The sequence below is a fragment of the Mugil cephalus genome, chromosome 1, assembly GCF_022458985.1.
Source record: "Mugil cephalus isolate CIBA_MC_2020 chromosome 1, CIBA_Mcephalus_1.1, whole genome shotgun sequence".
Classification (NCBI taxonomy): domain Eukaryota; kingdom Metazoa; phylum Chordata; class Actinopteri; order Mugiliformes; family Mugilidae; genus Mugil; species Mugil cephalus.
The window spans coordinates 10411588-10430405 of record NC_061770.1 but is presented as its reverse complement, the minus strand read 5'-3'; the positions used below and the strand labels follow the sequence as shown (position 1 = coordinate 10430405).

Here is an 18818-nt window from a genome sequence, read left to right as displayed (position 1 = left end):
GGCATCTGAAGGGTGGTGACTTCTGCAGGCCTCTTCAGGTATGCCAAAAGTTGCACTGTCACTGCAAATCTAGTGGGGGTGCAGAGGGACATCTTTATGCTCTTAGGGAAATCTGTTTTGTTAATTTGATTCAGGAGAGGTCAAAAACTGGCTGAAGTTGCAGTATTTTTCCACTTAAAGGATAGATTTATATATGTTTTGCTCCACTTAGATTTTTCCATGCTTCCATGCCTGCACAGATCATGAGTAATCCTCCTCTTGTGCCTCTGGGCGCTCAGGGGAGGCCAGTACGCCAACATTGCAATGAATTCTCTGAAAGACACATCCTCTTTTAGAATTCACTTTTATTACAGAAGTTCCACAACAGAGAGTATGTGGGATGGAGGAGCCGCGGTGGCCATGGAGTAAAACAGGTAATGGTATCGATACAGTGAAATCATACAGGCTCATTGGAATGTGGATAGCAACAAAAGGCCACTGTACTGTAAATACTAAACAAGTCAAGCATCTCACATCACTGGGAGGTACTGCAAGTCACCCTGAGGTGACAGCTGGAAAATAAGTAATGGACTAGATCTTACCAGGAACGAGGCATGACTAGGTATTATTCCAAATCTCTTTTTCCACCTTGAAATGGGACTTTGTTATTACGGTACTGAAACTACATTCCAAGAAAGCGCTAGCATTTCAGTAATCAATGTCAATGTTAAGACAGCAAGTCTCTCTTTTTAAAAAAATAAATATTAGACAGAGCCACAGGGCCTTTTCAGGATCAGAACAGTTGAAAGTGAATTAAAAGACTCATTTTCCAATACATTTATGGTCAGTTAATGACAAAAATCATGAAGCAGAAAGCAAGAGATCTCGACCATAAACTATACATTTAGCAATACCTGCAGCATTTTATCACAGTCCTGAGCACAGCCCAGAAAGTCCTTGACATACTCTTCTGCGGTCAGGTATCAACTGTCACAGCTCTGCATGTCCTAAACAGGACACAATCTGACGTCAAAATAGCATCAACTGTCTGCACAGCTCAGACACGTAAGCAATACCACTTAAGATTGTCTTTCACAGTAACAGCTATGACTATGTTTCAATACGTCTTTATTCATGAACATCAAAAATAACAGTATTTACATTGTTGCTTATACATCACATATTTGAAAGATATTTTCCTCTTAAGTAATAAAATACTTCAGTCTAGTGCTCAGGCTTACAGTTAAGTGCTCTGTTACTGAGTTAGGTCTAGTATAAGAGTTCTGGGGTTCATGCCAAGCCAGACTTGCATGTTGCAGCCCTGCAAAGCTGTGCAACATTTAATTAGATATGGAACCGTTTGATTCAATGCAACTGATAGGATTACAAGTATATTTATTATTCTTACTCAGACTGCAAAGATGCATTCAGGTTATGCGTTATTATTGGTTGCAAAAGCTTGGTCCTGCTGTAAATTAACAATGAAATGTATCAACCTCAAAAGTGTATTTCAGTTCGACTTCTCCTAGTTTCTTTAAATGCTAAATGCCTCAGCAGCGGTTTCATATGTAAGCATGCATCCTCATCTCAACTGTGTCTCTGGCTGCCTCTTTATGTCACCAGTTTTAACATACACGGCGAACAGGATGAGTACCACAGCAGCAGCAAGTTAAGAGCTTATCTGCAGCTGAGTCACTATGATGCTGATGCTAAGACTACAGGGAGTTAACCTAAATAATGAGGTTACAGAAGCCTTAAAAATAGCACAGAAACCAATCATGATTATGTATGGCACATCTTTACATCACAACGCAAAGAGAAATATGGAAATCAGTGAACAAACGCTATGGAAGCGACTTTTTTTTTTTTCCAACATTGTTACAGAAGAAATGGGAACGACAGACACTTGGAGCCATTGTTGCATTTTACCCTTTAAACCTAGTGTTACGAAATTTGTTCCAAGACAAAGAACTGACGATATAAACCCATTTCTTTTTCATTACTCTGAAGCCAATCACAAGCATGGGCCTCCTAATGAGCCACTGTGGAAATGTATGTGTGGTCCCAGTGTACTTGAAGTTATCCCAGTGTCGTACAGACAAGAACAAGAACTTTCTCGTGTGTGTGAGAAAGACTTGAAAAGAATGTGCTGTGTTGCTCACATGTGCTTTATCTCCCAGTTTTGCTTCCACTGAAACATTTTCTTTACCATCTCTGTTCTGCGCAGTAGTCAGACCTTTTATTATTAAGATAAGAGACATACTGTTTAAGTTTGTCTTCACATCTTATTCATATTTTCCCACCTCTCAAAATGATACATTTTAGGCAGTTCAATGAATGAATTATCCTGATATTTTCTTAGGTCTCGCTTAAAAACAGTTTGTTTAATGGATTATGTGCAGTCATTAGTCCTCATGTCCAAGGTCTTTTTCATAGGTCAATGATTTCACTGCTGACACTGGCAGAGTCGTCATGTCGACTGACTTCCAAGTAGCTGCGTGACCCGGCCGGCCTCCCAGCTCTCCCTCGTGCCCTCTCAGAGTCCGGGGTTATAAACGGCCGTGTGTCGTCCACTCCGTCCTCCCCCAGGTGCCCTGTTGATGTTCTGGAGGGGCGAAGTGACACAGGGCAGGACACTGACGAGGGGACGCTTCCTACCCCATTCCCAGCCCACCTGTGACCCTGATGGGACGGTGTTGGGGGAGCAGTCACTTGCCTGCTGGGCACGCTGCTGAGAACACTGCCCCCGAGAGGCATGGAAGACTCGGTTTGGGCATCGCTGCTCTCAGAAAGCAACTGAGGATCACTGTTCCTGCGGAGCCAGGGGCCCTGGCTGACATCTGATCCCGGGGAAGGGGTTTGTGAGGGTTGGTTGAAAGGATGAAACAGGCTTCCTCCTCCAAGCAGGTGTTCTCTGTTCAATGCCGCGTCGATGCTTCGTGTCAGATCGATGGGCGAGGGGGGCCGTAGATCAAACTCGCAGAGAGACAGGGAAGTATCCCTATCATGATCGAGACTGCCGCTCACTGAACGCTGTGGAGGGCGTCCAAACGCCTGCAGCCTCAGCAAGGAGCCGGTCGAGCCGTCGGATATGCCTCGTTCGGCAGAGTGGCCCCTATGGTTGCGGCCCCGGTTGCTGTCCTTGATGCAGCGTGGCTGAGCAATGGTCTGTTCGTGGTTCTGGTTCCTAATCAGACTCTTGCTGATGTCAGCCCCAGGACGCTCCTGACCAGCCCAGTTGTTAGGCACCTCCCCAGCTCCTCCTCCTCCCACACCATTGCTGTCAGATTTTTTACAGGGCTTCCCTCTTAAGCTCTGGACTATCTTGGACCAGCAGGTGTGTCTTTGAGAAGAACCTACAGAAGGTCCAGGTGATGGCAGGTCTCCTGCTGATCTGCCATTCTGTCCACCTTCCTCCCTTCCCCGGCAACCTTGAGGCCTCCAGAACACCCAGGATCCCAGGAGTAAGAGGGAGAAGCCCCAGGCCAACTCGAGGAGCCGGGCCCAGAAATGCACCAGCCACCATCCCCAGTTGAAGCGCGTCCAGTCTCCCAGCAGTCCATAGAGCCACAAGGTAGCATGGACATGCAACCCACAACACAGCGCACCCAGAACTGCACACACTGCAAGCACTCTCCCCAGAATCACACCCGTTCTACTGCTCCCTGTCCAAGCCTTCCTTCTGGTCTCTTCAGGTAACCCTGGGTGGGGGCAGCGTATACGTGGGAAGACATAAAAGAGAAAGCCCAAACAGAGAGCGAGGCCCCAGCAAAGGGACAGGACCTGTAGGGTGACGGGCACCACAGGAGACAGGGCTGGGGACAGCAGATCAGTGGCCAGCAGCAGGGTACACTGCAACACAGCTAACACGGCCACCAGAGGAGGACGCTCCATGGTTGGAGGTAACACACTTACTCCTGCCACCCTCAATGCCAGCAGTGCCAGGGCAGCTTGGGTCCACACCAGAAGGTGCAGAGGCAAGTTGTAGAGGGCTGAAACTGCCGATCGAGGGAGGAATTTTCGTGTGCCATAGGGGTCGATGAGGAACAGGGCTGCTCTAAGGCCTCCGGCCAGAAACAACAGAGCATTGGCAAGTGCAAGAGCACCCCGATGAGGACAGTTTGCGCCAGGTGAGAGAGTGAGGCCAAGGGCAGCTCCAGCAAACAGGAGGAGGAAGAGGCTTGCTGAACCGTAGACATGCAGTTCCCAGGCGATAGCCAGTGTACGGCTCAGATCACCCCAGTAAAGGAGTGTGCTGTTAGTGGAAGGATGGGGACTGGGAGAGGGGACTGGGTTATATGTGGAGTGGGGAGATTGTTTGGGATTTATCTGGAGACGAGAGTGGTTCCTCTGAACAATACCAGTCTGATATGTGGGGCCAAACCTTGTCCGGGTGGCAGGCACAACGCTGGTGGCAAGAAAGAGAGAAGAACCTGGAAAAAGAGAAACAAACTTTAGTTTTCAAAATTCACGTGACACAAACATGTAATGTTGTACCTTAAAGCCATTTATCTGAAAAGCAGAGTAATAATATAAAAGTAATTGTAGGCTCTGTGAGAGCCACTAGAGGGCTGTAGCTCACCATCAAAGTCATGAGCTGGAGTCATCCGACTCCTTCATTCGTAGTAATTTAATCTGCTCTGCAAAGACACATTGTCCAAGGTCTACACATGTGTTCTCAATGACACCTGTTTAAGCTCTTATAAACTTCTCTCTGGGTGTGAGGTTTGTGTGCCACTACTATCACCTGTATAATCACTGAAGAAAACACGGCCATGTGGAAAACACAAACCTAAGCATACATATCATGTATTAAAAAATGCACAAACCACTGAATGAGTAATCCAGAAATAAGCAACAATAGGTGCTCTAATCCCATGCACAGCTGATGTAGCAATGACAGCACGGACAAAATGCCTCATGACAACCAAGAAGAAATTGAGTGGCTTAATTGGTTTAGATTATATAATTAACAACAACATCTGTGTTATGCAACACAGGACAGTGTCAGAATGTATCTAGGAAAACTGAAAACAACTAAAAAATAGCCTCATGGGACACCCTGGCAATAATGCATACTCTCACCCTCTCTCTCTCTTTCTCTAACATTCTCATGCTCACACATAGTTTATACATATTTGTTTAAGGCACTCCACCTTATCCCCGACAGGGGGAACACCCAGCAGCTTTATACTCATATAGCCATTCGTCACTCAACTGTAAAGATAACACCCATTGTAAAATACATGACATGAAAGAACTGAGTGAGCACAAGTATAAAGAGACTATAAACTAGAATGACTATTACTATTATTGGAAACCAATAAGTGTGAGGCTGAAGTTTGAATAACTAACTAATTATTTCACACACGCCAACTATTGTAAAACACTCCAAGTACGCGCCCCTTGGAGCACCTTAAGTCTGTCCACACACTGTAGAAAACATCCATAAAAATGGCACACGGTCTAATGACTCACTACTACACATGTTTCACTTCCTGTCTCTCTCCATCCACCCCCCCTCCGCCCCAATCACACACACACATTTCACTTCCAGGCTTCCCCTAGGTGAGCACTGATCACAGACACACTTCTTTATTTATATAAAGGTATGTTTTACTTTCTTTCCTCTGACTTTTTTTCTTCCCCAATAAGAGCAAGATCCAGACACATTCCAGATGTGCCGATCGCATTACACAGCTGGACACACTTATCCGTAACCTTCAGTTTTCTCATGCTGCTTTACATTTGCACATGTTGCATTGAACTAAAACATAAATATTCTGTTCCATCTCATAGAATATGCACTCGCGTTTATGATGCAGTAACAAAAACGTGGACACACACACTCATAGGTGTGTACTTAACTTAAAAGAGCAAAGCCAGATTACCACAACTTTGTATCCATCATCTGTTGCATACAGACCAGAGAAGCATTTTTTCTTGCACAATCATGGGGAAAGACGTGGCCGTATTACAATCAATGCATTTGTCTGGATGTCACCAACGTTTGTTACCAAAATTAGAGCAATTCAGTCCCATAAAAATAAAAATAAACACAAGTAAATGGTGAGATAAAATCTTTTATTTCACCATGTGAAAGGTGGAGCTTTAATTGGAAACCCATCTCTGACAGTTTCTGTGTAGGTACTTGTTCTAGTAGAGCAAGCAACTCTCCCATGACAGGCATGCTGATGTGTTTGTACACACCTGCCATGCTCTTTAACGTACTTAATGTTACTGTTTGTCAGCCTCAAATATCTTATTAAGCTCATGGCTTATTTGTTGCGTTTACTGTCCTGCAGAGAAGTGTTTTTCCGAGCTAACCATGCTTGCTAATACCAGTACACATGGGAGGGGCACAAATTGAGAATTCTTTCAGCTGGCTCTGGCTTTGACAGTCGGGAGTGTTAATGTATGAAACAGACCTCAGACTCTTGCCTATTATGTCATGGTTAGGGAGGGGCCAGTGAATTCAGCTGAACCAGAGTTAATTCTAAACAGTAACATCATGATATTATTTTTAGAACCCAACCAATAGTGTGAAGTCCCTTTAAATGTTCTCAGCCTTAATGTTTAAAAGTCATTACGATGTTATTGTCTTGGTATCTAAGAGACTGGGGCATGTGCCCCATGTGTCATGCTTTTACTTTTCCATTTACTTTTCCTTCATCCCATTCTCTCTGCATCTGGTTTTCATTAAGATCCCCACTCCCTGCATTTCTATGCCTGTACCTTTCCTCCACCACACGTTCCCCCTCCCTGTCTACTCTCTCATCTGTATTCCCAGCAGTCTCTTTTTCAGACCCTACTTTTTCCCACTTGTCTCTTATCTCTTTGCCTGGCTGCAAGTCTGACTGCCCCCCTCCTCCTCCCCAGCCATGCCTCTCACCTCTTGCCCGTACCTTCGTCTGTCACAGTGTTTACCCCCGCACAACTGCAACCCCAATTTCCATGGAAAAGTCTCGCAGCTTTTTTCCCTCCTTTGAAGATTTTTTTTTTTCAAATTCTTCCAGTAAAAAAAGTTCCAGCTGAACAAATACTCCATTTTAAATGATCAGAGGACAGAGGAAACTCTAAAACTAGTGCACTGCTGAACGGGACTCTTGTTTCTTACCCGTTCTTGATGACTGCACAGTTGTGCTTGTTGACTGTCTTCCCAGTTGTGCTGTTTTGCTGAGCTGGGCGGCCGTTGTGGAGGACGCTCTCATGGCCTCCCGTCTAGTGGTGGTGACCACATCACTTGCAGATGTGTTTGTCACTTGCAGTGTTGTGGTGTTTGTGTGTGAACTCTTCTGGATATTAGCAGTAACTGGCTGTCCTGCCATCTCTGTGTGCTTCTCAGTAGAGCCAGTGGCATCAGATGTGGACTGGGGTAACGTCACAGCAGCAGAGCCCCGCTTTGGACCAACTCTGTCCGTGGAGGTGTCAGTTGTTGCCAGTTCATCTAAAGATTAAATGAAATGCACATTTGTTACACAGTGTGACATTGATCATGAGGCATTCATCCTTAGATATTTGGTTGACTCACCTGTTAATTCTTCCGTCTGGTCTGTTCTCTGCGTTACCACAGGAGAGGGCGTGGCTCTTGTCTCATCCCTGAGTGTTGTAGCGATCGTACTGGTGGTACTGCTCGTCGTCAGCATGAGCAGGCGAGGCTTCACAGTCTGAATGTCCACTGATGGAGTTCTTGCAGCGGAAACTTTAGATCCTACAGTCTGCGCCTGTGGCTGATGCTGTGCCATGTCATCACCAACCGTTGGAAGAGCAATGGGTTCCTCCTTCACAAACACCTCCATTGGAGTAATACCCGACCCCAACCCTTGTGAGTCCCCTTCCTCTGTCTCTTTGACCGAGCCCTCCTCTGGATTGCCTCCTGTCACTGGCTTATGTCCCGCAGGTTCAGCAACAGCAGCTGAAGACAAAGTCGGCCGAGGTGGGATTGAGCCTTTCGTAGGAACATCTCCCCTTGTGAAAGCCCTGCTTAATGCTAAGCTAGCTGTATCAGTCCTGGGCCTGGAGGAAGTTGTTCGAGCTACAATTGGCCCACTGCTGAGGTTTTGCGTAGAAGGGGAAGATATAACAGCGGGACTGAACTGTGTGGCTGGATGTGTTACTCTCTGTCCCAGCTCCACTGCGTTGGTCGTCGTTGACCTATCCCGGACTGCGATTCTGATGGGCACATCAGTGCGCCCTTTGGGAGGCAAAGAGGGCCAGAACTGAGCAGTCTGCTTAGTTGGTGAAGGGGAGGAGTTACTAGGCGGGTCCGGAAGAGAGAAGGAAGAGGAGGAGCCTATGATGGTCTGAGTGTCTGAAAAACGAAGGAAGGAAAGGAGGAAGGCCAGGAACAGGATGGGAGCCATGGTCTGCCTCTCAGTGGTGAGTGGTCCCGTTAGAAGTCTCAGTTTGTCACCATCCTGGGTTTCTGTTGAGGAAAACAAACGTATGAAGTATATTAAATGGTGACCTAGCAGAGTTATCGGGTGATAAAACACAGCATATTAGAAATGTGTATAAAGCATTGTGGACATGTAAATACATCACACAGAGATAAAGTGAAAACCTGTTTGATTCAGGTCAAGAGGAATAGTAGCAAATGCAGTCTTGCAGTTGCCTAGAAGCCCGCTTGAATTCACCTGCCAACAACATTTTTGTGGCAGTTAGTGGAGTCACTCTGCTGGGAACTGATTGTGATCCAGCAAAGATCTGCCAGGCCAATCAAATTGTTTGGGTGGGATTTATATGAGGATGGACAAATTAATACAGATGGGCACGATGGAGTGGATTTGTTTACAGCAAAATCGCTCTGAATGGTTGTCTCACTATATCAGGTGAAACATGCCCCATAACGATATCTACATCTCAGGCTAGCCTAGGATAGTGTTCTTGTAAATTTAGCAGCAGTGGTCCAAAGAATGAGTTCATGAAATGGTGTTAATCGGTAAGAATTTATGGGGGTGCATATCGCCGCCATGAAACGGTGACTCAGTGGGGAGGTCAGTGAAACTCCCACAGAGGTTTTGTAGCATGACACCAGCAGACATGCAGGGTGTGGTAAGGTATATGGTTTCAGAATGAAACACATGACATGCACTTCCGAGCCAAAAAAAAAAGGCGTTACCAAAAAGAAGGTCATACATTCTACACTATTTCACTGGACCGCCTTTAGCTTTGATTACAACACACATTTGCACTGCTTCTGTAATGTCACAAGATTTATTTCAACCTAGATCTTGTATTGACAATGTGAGAGTCTGACCACTGCACAAAACCTTATCCAGCACATTCCAACGATTCTCAACTGGGTTCAGGTCTGGACTCTGTGGTGGTCAATCCATGTATGAAAATGATGTCTCATGCTCCCTGAACCACAATTTTTCACAATTGTAGTTTGATGAATCCTGACACTGTCATCTTGGAATATGACCATCAGGGAAGAAAAAAAAATAACTTGGTCATTCAGTATTCAGACCACTTTCGTTGGGAATAATGTTGTTGAACCTAGATCTGACCAACTAAGGCAACACCAGATCATAGCTCTGCCTACAGGCTTCTACAGTAGACTCTAGGTATAATGGGGGCATCACTTCATCTGCCTCTCTTCTTACCCCGATGCCCCATCACTCTGCAGCAGGGTAAATCTGGATTTATGCTCCCTAGTAAATGGAAGCCTTTTTTTCTGGTTAGCCTCACTGATTAGTGGTTTTCTTAAGGTTCCCTTCACATTGTACATGTCGTGATTCAGTCTGTCATTAACCTGTGAACATGTTTTTTGGGTTTCGTGTTTTGTGTATCTCCCTGTGTTCCCCCTTTTGACTGGCCACTGGTTTCTAGCTGTGTGATTGCCCTGTTTTGTTTCACCTGTGTCTCGTCTTGCCTCTGCCCACTTGTATATATAGCTCTGCCTTTCCCTTTGTTCCCCGTCATGTCGTTATTGTCCCCAAGTTTTAGTCTCCACGTATTAATCCTATGCTTTTGTTGTTCAGTCTTCACGATTCCTTTTGTTTTTTTGTATTGTGGATTACCATCCTGGTGCTTTCTGTTTTCATTTAATACTCTTGTGTTTGAACCCCGGCCTCGCCTCTTTCATCCTGCATGTGGGTTCACATCTCCACCATGATGGTACATGTTGAAATGCTTTTACTTTCACTATTAATCATAACAGTTCTGCTGTTGTTTTTGTTTGAGTTGATTCACCAAACGCTTAAATGATCGCCGATCATGCAAATGACTGGACCCTTCTCAAACAGACTAACATCTTTTCCAGGCAGTGTATATGGAAACAAACACACAAGAGTTGAGCTTGTAAAATGTGTTAATAGATGCACCATCAAAATGATCAAGCCAAAAGGAGTCCCAGATGGTTTCATTCAGTGGCAGATGGACACATTAACTTTTGTCCTCACTATCTGTGCCATGAAATGTTCTCTGGAAGAATATCGGCTTCCTTCTCCTCTTCAGTTTCTTTGGGTCCAAGCAGCAGGGCTCCACTTCTTTTTACTCCTCTTTCGGTTTGAGTCATGGATGCCAGGGGCTGACAGCTGTAACACTGTGCGGTGAAGCTGAGGGAGCCTAGTGACATGTAGAAACCCTCAGGCCCTTGAGGATTACACAATTCTACGAGTCATCACGATAAACAGCTGCCAGTCGTGTCCCCTAACCCAACACCTCTTATCAAAAAAGCGCCCCTTTTCTTTTTCTTACGTAAACCACTCTTGTTCGCACCAGTTTCTGCCAGTGACTCATAGTGGGAGATAACCTCGGGCAGCAGAGTCAGGGTCGTACTAAAACTTGCTGTAACGTTGGGAGGGAGAGTACGGAAAATAGGAATCAGTGCCTATGGGTGAATTCATTCTGCTGCCAGTGACTCACCATGGCTTCATTCACAGCCATGACGTCAAGGTCTCACAAAACTACCACAGCTGCACACCATGGTTGGGACACGCATTTTGCGCTCGTGAACATGCGTGAAGTGTGAGTGTATGGAAAATGTGTTTAAGTATGGTTGTACGTGAGTGTGTTTGCGACGCTATACAAGAGCATCTAAAGAGAAAATCGTCAATGAGTACAGGAAAACAAGTGGTAGTATATCTCCATATCCACCCACTCTCAGTAGCTGTTTATTTTTCTTCCTGTCTCAGAAACCTCTTCAGCTCTTTAAGTGGCCGATCCCTATTCCTCTTTTCTTTGTTTCTTTTCTTCTTGTCCCTGCCCCATTTAACTCTCTTTAAGAGTAATCTTAAAAGAGCCCCACAGCATGATCCTCGGCCACGGTTGGAAGACAGGCATGAGTCAAAAAAACAAAACAGGAGGCGGATGTAAGAATGCTCGCAGGGAAGATGAGCAGGAGGAGAGAGACAGAGATGGCGGGGTGGAGACGGTGGGAGGAGGCATGATGTGATGAGGCTGACAGTGGATGGTCCGGCAGAGCGAGGGGGTGCGAACTGAGGGGATCTGTGACCAAATTAAAACTGAGAGAAGTACGGAGGGCTGTAAATTTAGTTGATGGAAACTGACAGAAATCAATGAGCAGAATATTTGAGACAAAGAGAGACAGAGGTAGAAGGGAACTATGTTTCAGGATTTACAGGTTTGTTACGACCTGTGTGCGGATATGGCCTGGTCTATCCAGGGAAGGCATGAGGAGAAACTGAGCCTGCTTCACCTTTCCTCTGAGGGTTACCGGCAGGTGCCCGGTCACTGGCAGCTGAACATAAACAATCTCACTATTATGATGTAGCTTAGTAACATACCATTATCTTGGTCCCAAGCAATGCAGCACATGTCAGTCTGTGTGTGTGTGTGTGTATGAAGGAAGGCAGAGGAGATTAATAAGCCCCAACACATTTAGCCAAATAAGCTTCGGCGAGAGACGAGAAACACTCTGCTGCCGTATTTGAAATGAACTGTCAACATTAATTTCATCATCCAAAAGCAAACACACGCAGTCACACAAACGGCAGCGGTTACCCGAAATGTTCTTGACTGGATCTGGACAATCTGAAGTTTCCAATGAACTAATATCAGTAAACTGAATGTAAGGCAGGCCATAACCAAACACTACAAAATTCTCCATCCTCTCAGCCCTCCATGTTACATCTTTACTAGCCACATATTAAACTCCTTCAGCTAAAGACTAAAAACACACACTCAAACACATAGACAAGCACATCCCTGTCCAGGAGGAGAAGACAGAAGGGTGGACGATCACTCGGAATATTTTTATCATGTTCAGCCCTTGGGGGACAAGGGACACATCACTCTGTATTGCACTTGCACTGTGGCGTGCATGTCGTGTAGATGGCGTCACTCTCTCTTTCACAATATGTGCTTTGTCTGAAGCAGGAAATGTTCATGGATAATGTCCAATGGTACAGCAGCAAGCTACAGTCTGAAGATTACTATAAACTCCTTGCCCACAGTATGGAGCAGCTGGTTATACAATCATATGACTCAGTGCTACAGCAGCTGCTACTAATCGGTTAATCGGTGCAGTAATTATGTCGTGGCCCGGCTAACGAATTAATAAGGCAAGCTAATTTTCAAAGTTAGCCTGCTCGGTATATGTGAGGTTTTGGTGACTGTCTTCTTTGTAACGTTTCCATGAGCAGACATAGGTCTGGAGACAGGAGGTCGTTTGTTTTGAAGAAAAACAGATCTAACGTGAAGATAGGAATATCAAATTATTTACTACTGATTAAAATGTGTCCTACACAAAGCGTAGAAAATAGTGATTCACTGGAGGAACGCACGAATGTCTGGTCAGACTTGTAATCTTGTTTACTTGGTGTTGTATCAGTTCCTGATAAAAATCACAATTTTGACCATTTTAGACTGTAATTACGGCAAATGTCTTGAACAGCCGCCTGTAATAACATTTGTATGTTATAATCTCTCATTCCTTTTTTTAACCTTTACAGTAAAACACATTTGCTTTCCTCACTGTTAAGTATTGAAATAAAACAGTTTTGGTTCAGCTGCAGTTACATCGGCACACGTATTGCAACAAGAATTATTCAGCAGGCATGTTGACGCTCTGCAGGGCTGAATGCTAATGACGCCAACAATGTTAATTCTACTGATGCCTAATTCTAATGATCATGAAATATAAATATGACCTCATAGTGACGTTGTGCGACATCGTGTACACAAAATGCAATGAGTTGAACCAAAAACACCAGCTGTAGGTCCTAAGAGCATGTCTTGTAGGTAACTGTTGCTGTCTTCAAGCAACAGAGGCTAACAGTTTAGTAAGCTGTGTCTTCATGTAGGAAGGAGAGGCCTAATGAAAAGATCTCATCGATCTGTGCCGTTTCTGGGAACGTCTACAAACGCCTGACAACTCGTGAACTCGGACGTTACTGCCAATATGTGACAAGAGGTGGCTGTTCATAGGGACGTGTGAACATGGTGAACACGCCCACTTACAAATGCAGCGTGACATGCTGATGTTCAGCAGTTGATGTTCTCACCATATGATAACATATGCTAAAGCCAAAAACAAGGCTTTGACAGGAGTGTATACTTCATGTCAGTGTTAGATGGCAGGTTAAGGGATCGTCAGTTGTTAAAACTGTCCTAAAAGAGGCAATTAATGTCTGTCCAAACATTTCATGCTAATCTCTCTAATAGCAGTTGAGTTATTTTAGACATAACCACAAATATTGGGTTCACTGTGGAAATATTGTGGGAAAAAATCACTGGACAACCACAGTCATTTTGAGGAAAATTAATACAAATCCATCCAACAGATTTTGAGATATCCGTCATGGACCAATGTGGAGTTAAATGATTGATGTGAGCGGTAATGTGAGTGGTAATTAATTGGTGTGGCTAAAAATTCTACCCTGCTCTCATCTCCATCGGTAGGCTGCGGTATCAGCGCATGCAAATCCAAAAGAAGAAGAGATATAAACACTTTCAACAAGGGAGCTATAGAAAGGCTGTGTCTTAATAGACAGAAAGCAAATGAATCTTAAAGATGTACAGGGACAAACTGGAATAAACCAGCTGAGAGCTGTGTGTCTCTGCGGACCTCTGCACTCCAGCTAAGTGTTGCTGCTTGCCCATCAGCCAGCCATACAGATGTGTAACTTGTTTGTACTATATCATGCAGGGGGAGAGGTGAGACTGTGAACCAGTGTGTGTGTGTGTGTGTGTGTGAGCTGATGTGTACGTGAGACATAGAGAGGGGGGAAAAGGAAGAGGGAGTGTGTGTGGTTGTGTTGGTATGCGAGTGGTGGGGGAGGTCGCTGGTTTGACCGTTAAAAATTCCACACCTTGAAATAACATATGCATTGCAAACAGCTCCCACAATATTCTCTTGCTATATCCTCTATGATCTATGAGCGTATTAAAACGAACACTATCAATGTGTTTTGTTAAAACTAATACACGTTAAGGCACACACAAGCTTTTAACATGCATAATTGTTCCTCCAGAAGCTTTTCCAGGTGAGGTCACCTAAATCCTAGACCTCTGCCTCGGACTAAAGCTGTCCATTAAGCTCTTAAAACAAACCGAAGCCTGTTAAGGATGCCTCTCTCGTGGCGCTCTGCTGCCCGGGGTGGTGTCAAAACTCATGGCGGGGCGAGGGACCACACAGCGAGGTCATGCTATATGAGGAGGGGAGGCTCCAGAACCAATCGCCGATGCTTTTGATCCCCAGTTATAGCGGATGTCCAACTTAAAAGTGCTGAGCCCTGCAACATCTTTGACTGATGTTCCGCCTTCATACAGGCCACAGATCAAAGGCTGAAGGTCGGCCTTAGGGGGTAAGATACTTTAACTGCCCCCCCCAACTGCACTCACACATCTCCCTCCGTACATAGAAGTGGGCACACCACATGAGAAGTGACTGTGGAATGACACTGAACCAGAAATCTAACATTGTCTGCACCGACTTGAGTGGATAATCGTGACATGAAAGGACTCTGATGTTCAATTTCACACATTACCCGAGTCACAGCCTGAAAGATAGTGAGTAGTGTGACTCCCAGAAACTCCTGCTAAACTGTGTGAAGCCACAAAACACAGGGAAATAGATTACAGGCATCGCGACTCATAAACGGTTTGCCTGCCACAGGGAGTCGACCGCAGCTACGCTTCAGCCCAAGATTGCTACAGATGGATGCAATAAAATTGTGTTATGTGGCAATAACCGTGTTTGCCAGCTGTCGGTTAAATTATTATCTTGTACATGGATGAACTTTATGCGCATTTACAACTGAAAAGAAAGTAATGCATTGAATACATCTTCCAAAAGGCCAAAAAAAAAGAAGATTCAGAGCCTTAAAACAGCTTAAGAGCAGATCATGCTTCGTATTTAGTGGGATGTGCTTCAATGATATTATTGATGTCTTGACTTATGTTTTATTTTCCATAGCCTGATAGTTCAGGACTGACTGTTCTGGCAAGTGTGTCGTGTGCTGTTAACTGTAAGGTATTATTTAACTATTCTGTCAGCTTAAAAGCCTCTGGTCCAAAGTATGTGTGAATGACACTTTTTTTTAAACAAAATACATCACTGAAGCACACTCCATGTATGGTACTGAGGCAGGCAAGCAGTCGTGGATCATCTTCTCTCCTGTCACACCCTTTTTCAAAACCCCACTTCTCCATGAAAACACTGTGAAAGCCAGCAGTAAATCTTTCCTGAGCTGCCTTAGAAGTGGATATGACTCTCTCGTCTTGTCTGGGGTCTCGTTGGTTTTCTCTTCCAAGTCATATGGCGGGCTGGCTCTGTGTTACATCCAGTAGCACTTTGGAGCAGAGCTCTCCCTGTGCGATCCGTGAGAGGCGCATTGGCGCCTTTCCCCGCGTTTGTCTTCTCCATTCGGCTTGATGCGCTCAAAGCTTGATGGGGAACATGTGAGTCCAGATCATCTAAATAAGTGAGCAGAACTCGAGCCACTGCTGGCGATGGAAAATCCCGGTCAATACGATATAAGCACAGATATAAAGACAACACCTGCCAGCAGTGGATAAATAAACAAATAGTGTTCCACTTGTTGCTTCTTTACAAAGCGCGCATGCTTTTTTTTTTTTTTTTTTTTTTTTTTTTACTTCCTGATCAGCCAGACCTTTTCAGTTTCCTTGGATAAATATTCAGCCATTAAGGATTTAAATATACATTCATTAAAAAAAAACCACAAGTTATTTATACTGTTATGAGCTACTAATGATGTCGACTTAACCGCAAGTAGCCAACTGTAATAAAAACGCCAGCAGATAGTAACGTTGACAGCCAAACGTGTGTTTTTATTGTAAAGGGCGAGGGTGGTTTGGTGATAAACAAATTGCGACAAACGTGGTTATTTGAGGCTACTTTGGTTTATTTCAGTTTGCCTACAAGCTAAAAATTTTCACCGTTTAGTCACGTAAAGAAGTAACTGCGTTACGTTACCGTCCTGACGACAAGAGGACTGACAGGATCCAGCCCAAATCTCCGCGCTGTATCGCTCTCCTTGTGGCGCTTTCGCTTGTTATAACTTTAAAGTTAAAAGTGCAGCACGGGAAACCGGGCGCAGGTAAGAAATGCAAAGGTATGACTAACCCTCCGCAGTGTGTTAGATGAGCGCAGGCCGCCCGTGGACCTGAGTCGAGGCGGCAGGTAGAGGCGGCGTCACGCGTGTATCACTGCGCCAACTTCTATCGCCGCATAGCAGCCAAACCCGCAGCCAGCGGTCCTCCCGAGTCCGTGCCTTACTACAAAACGCAGCCCACCTACCTGGGGAGAGGGTCAGTGCCGCTCCTCTGCGACGGCGATGTCCGCTGCGACAGGGCGTAAGGGCTAGGGAACACCGAGGCGAAGGAAAAGCGTAGTCCACCTTCACCGCTTCTCTCAGCCGCAGGAAACAAGGAGGTGAACCAGGATCCTTTATCCACACAGGTTGCGTTCAGCAGCAGCTTTGTACCGCTGCCAGCTCTCTAGCCACGAGCGAGTGAGGAGATGTGCGCCCCCTCCGATCGCTCCATCTCTCGCCACATCCCGTCCTCCCTCTCATTTTTTTTTACCCCCTCCTCGCAAGCGGATAAACTCGACTGCTACCAACCAACAGCCTGGCGCGTTGGTTACGCAACGGCAGCCGGGCACGCAGTTTCACACCGAGCGAGCCTCCTATCAGCTCATCTACCTTTACAGAGCAGCCTGTTTAGACAGAGCCCGCTGAAAACATGGCGATGCTGGCATTGACATCATCACACAAGCGTGCACGCAGTGCCGCTCTCCAGGTTCTGGTGTGTGGGAAAATGTTTAATGCAATAAACGTGTTTGATGAGGTGGCCTGGGGGACGAGGTGAATGCTGTGCCTTATGCGTGTGGAGACAGGTGAGGCGGCACCTGACTTCATTTCCGGCAGATGTGCAGCAGCAGCAGCGAGGACAATAAGTTGTGTACAGAGCTGTGCATGAAACTCTAACCGCCCTCTCCTCTCATGCCCTCCAGCCCGGGCTTGTAAAGTGGGGGCATGCCAGCCTGAGCCAAGCTGATACTGTTTCCTCATGCTGCACCTTGGCTCCGTGCCTCTCCTTCATCCCCCGCCTGATTGTCTCTCAGCCTTACACAAACACAACATTGTCTGGTTTGGACATGCTGTCGAGGCTGCTGCTTTGCCCCAACAGAGACCGGACTTATGTTTACAAAGGTTTGAAGTGCACAAACTTTCAACTTGCACATAAAGAACGCCTCTACCACCTATTCTCTGCGTGTTTGTCAATTTCATTTTATCAGATCAGTCCTAAAATAACCATAGCTCAGAGGATTGTCCTAATGCCATTACATTACTACTGAGCAAGCAGGAGAAGCTGAAGGGTTCAGACAAGTGGAACAGGGACAGTTGATTAGGATGATGTTACTGTACAAGGACTATGAGTAATAGTCTACACGCAGTGGATTATTAATCAAACGTTACATATGATAAAGCCCCTTTGACCTTTAGGAGAATAATATGGTTAGTTACGCAAGAGATGTGATTCAGATTATTAGCATAGTGCACATGTTTTTGTGTCTCCCCCTCTTGTTTACAGTGGTTACAATGTGAGGAGAGACCTGTCCGCATTAACAAGATTACAGTAATCTGGTTTACCGGCAGAGAAGTTGATTTGCAAACATTCATTAGTGCAAATTCTCCCCTTTGTTATGTTTTGGTAACATCTGTAAATTCAAGTCTCAAATTCAGATTGCACAGTCATCTATGTTATTTACTGAACTGTATTCCTTTAAAAGATGTCAAAATGCCACATTATTTTAAAAGGAGCTATCGTCACATTTTATTCACGGTATCTTATTATTCTTTAAATAGCATCAAATTCCTTCCCTCCTTTTTGTTTTTTTGTTTTGTTTGTCCTGCTTCTGGACTGAGGGCTGCCTTTGTTTTAATTACGTGTCCTGTCAGATACATTTAATTCCTTATTGTATCCGAAATATGTGCAAAATATATATGAATATATAATAAAAAAAATGCTGCTATTTGAGTTCACTTTACTATTTGTGGTCCCTTTGCTGAAACGCGTAGAAAGAAAAATTTTGATCTTTTGTTTGCAATTAATTTCCGGGTATGCTATTGGAAACTTTGAACCGGGTTCAAGGTCAGACAGGTTTAACAAGTTTTTTATGGCACAGCCTCAGAAGGTGCGGTCTTTCTCAACATCTGCTTTGTTTAAACAGGTTTATATATATATATATAAATGTCACATTGGGCATTGTAATTTTAATTACCATATTGACTGACTTTTAGTAGCTCAGTTATGTTTACGTGCCCAAAACGCCTTAATTGAAGCAGGTGAACCCTGTTACTTACTGTACATGTGCAGTATATACTGAGCTGACAGCTCTTGAT

The 18818-nt window shown here is 44.9% G+C and overlaps 1 protein-coding gene across 3 annotated transcripts; it reads right to left on the bottom strand.

Annotated features, from left to right (window-relative positions):
* Positions 1 to 326: 326 nt before the first annotated feature.
* On the bottom strand, positions 327 to 18453 carry LOC125006545 (proline-rich transmembrane protein 3). 3 transcript variants are annotated; one of them, XM_047582684.1, is made up of 4 exons: positions 16709 to 18453; positions 7511 to 8404; positions 7097 to 7426; positions 327 to 4412 (listed from the first exon to the last, which is right to left on the bottom strand). In XM_047582684.1, exons 2-4 carry the CDS (start codon positions 8340 to 8342, stop codon positions 2410 to 2412), a joined length of 3165 nt encoding a protein of 1054 aa, XP_047438640.1. In that variant the 5' UTR covers positions 8343 to 8404; positions 16709 to 18453; the 3' UTR covers positions 327 to 2409. The 3 variants fall into 3 exon arrangements, with proteins under 3 accessions (XP_047438640.1, XP_047438648.1, XP_047438657.1); XM_047582692.1 differs by lacking the exon at positions 16709 to 18453 and adding an exon at positions 16385 to 16701; XM_047582701.1 differs by lacking the exon at positions 16709 to 18453 and adding an exon at positions 16535 to 16701.
* Positions 18454 to 18818: the final 365 nt, after the last annotated feature.

Coding starts and splice junctions, on each gene's coding strand:
- LOC125006545 (XM_047582684.1), bottom strand. CDS start 8,342: ATGGCTCCCATCCTGTTCCTGGCCTTCCTCCTTTCCTTCCTTCGTTTT. Junction 7,427..7,510: donor CCAGACGGAAGAATTAACAG/GTGAGTCAACCA, acceptor TTTAATCTTTAG/ATGAACTGGCAACAACTGAC. Junction 4,413..7,096: donor TGTGCAGTCATCAAGAACGG/GTAAGAAACAAG, acceptor CTCTTTTTCCAG/GTTCTTCTCTCTTTCTTGCC.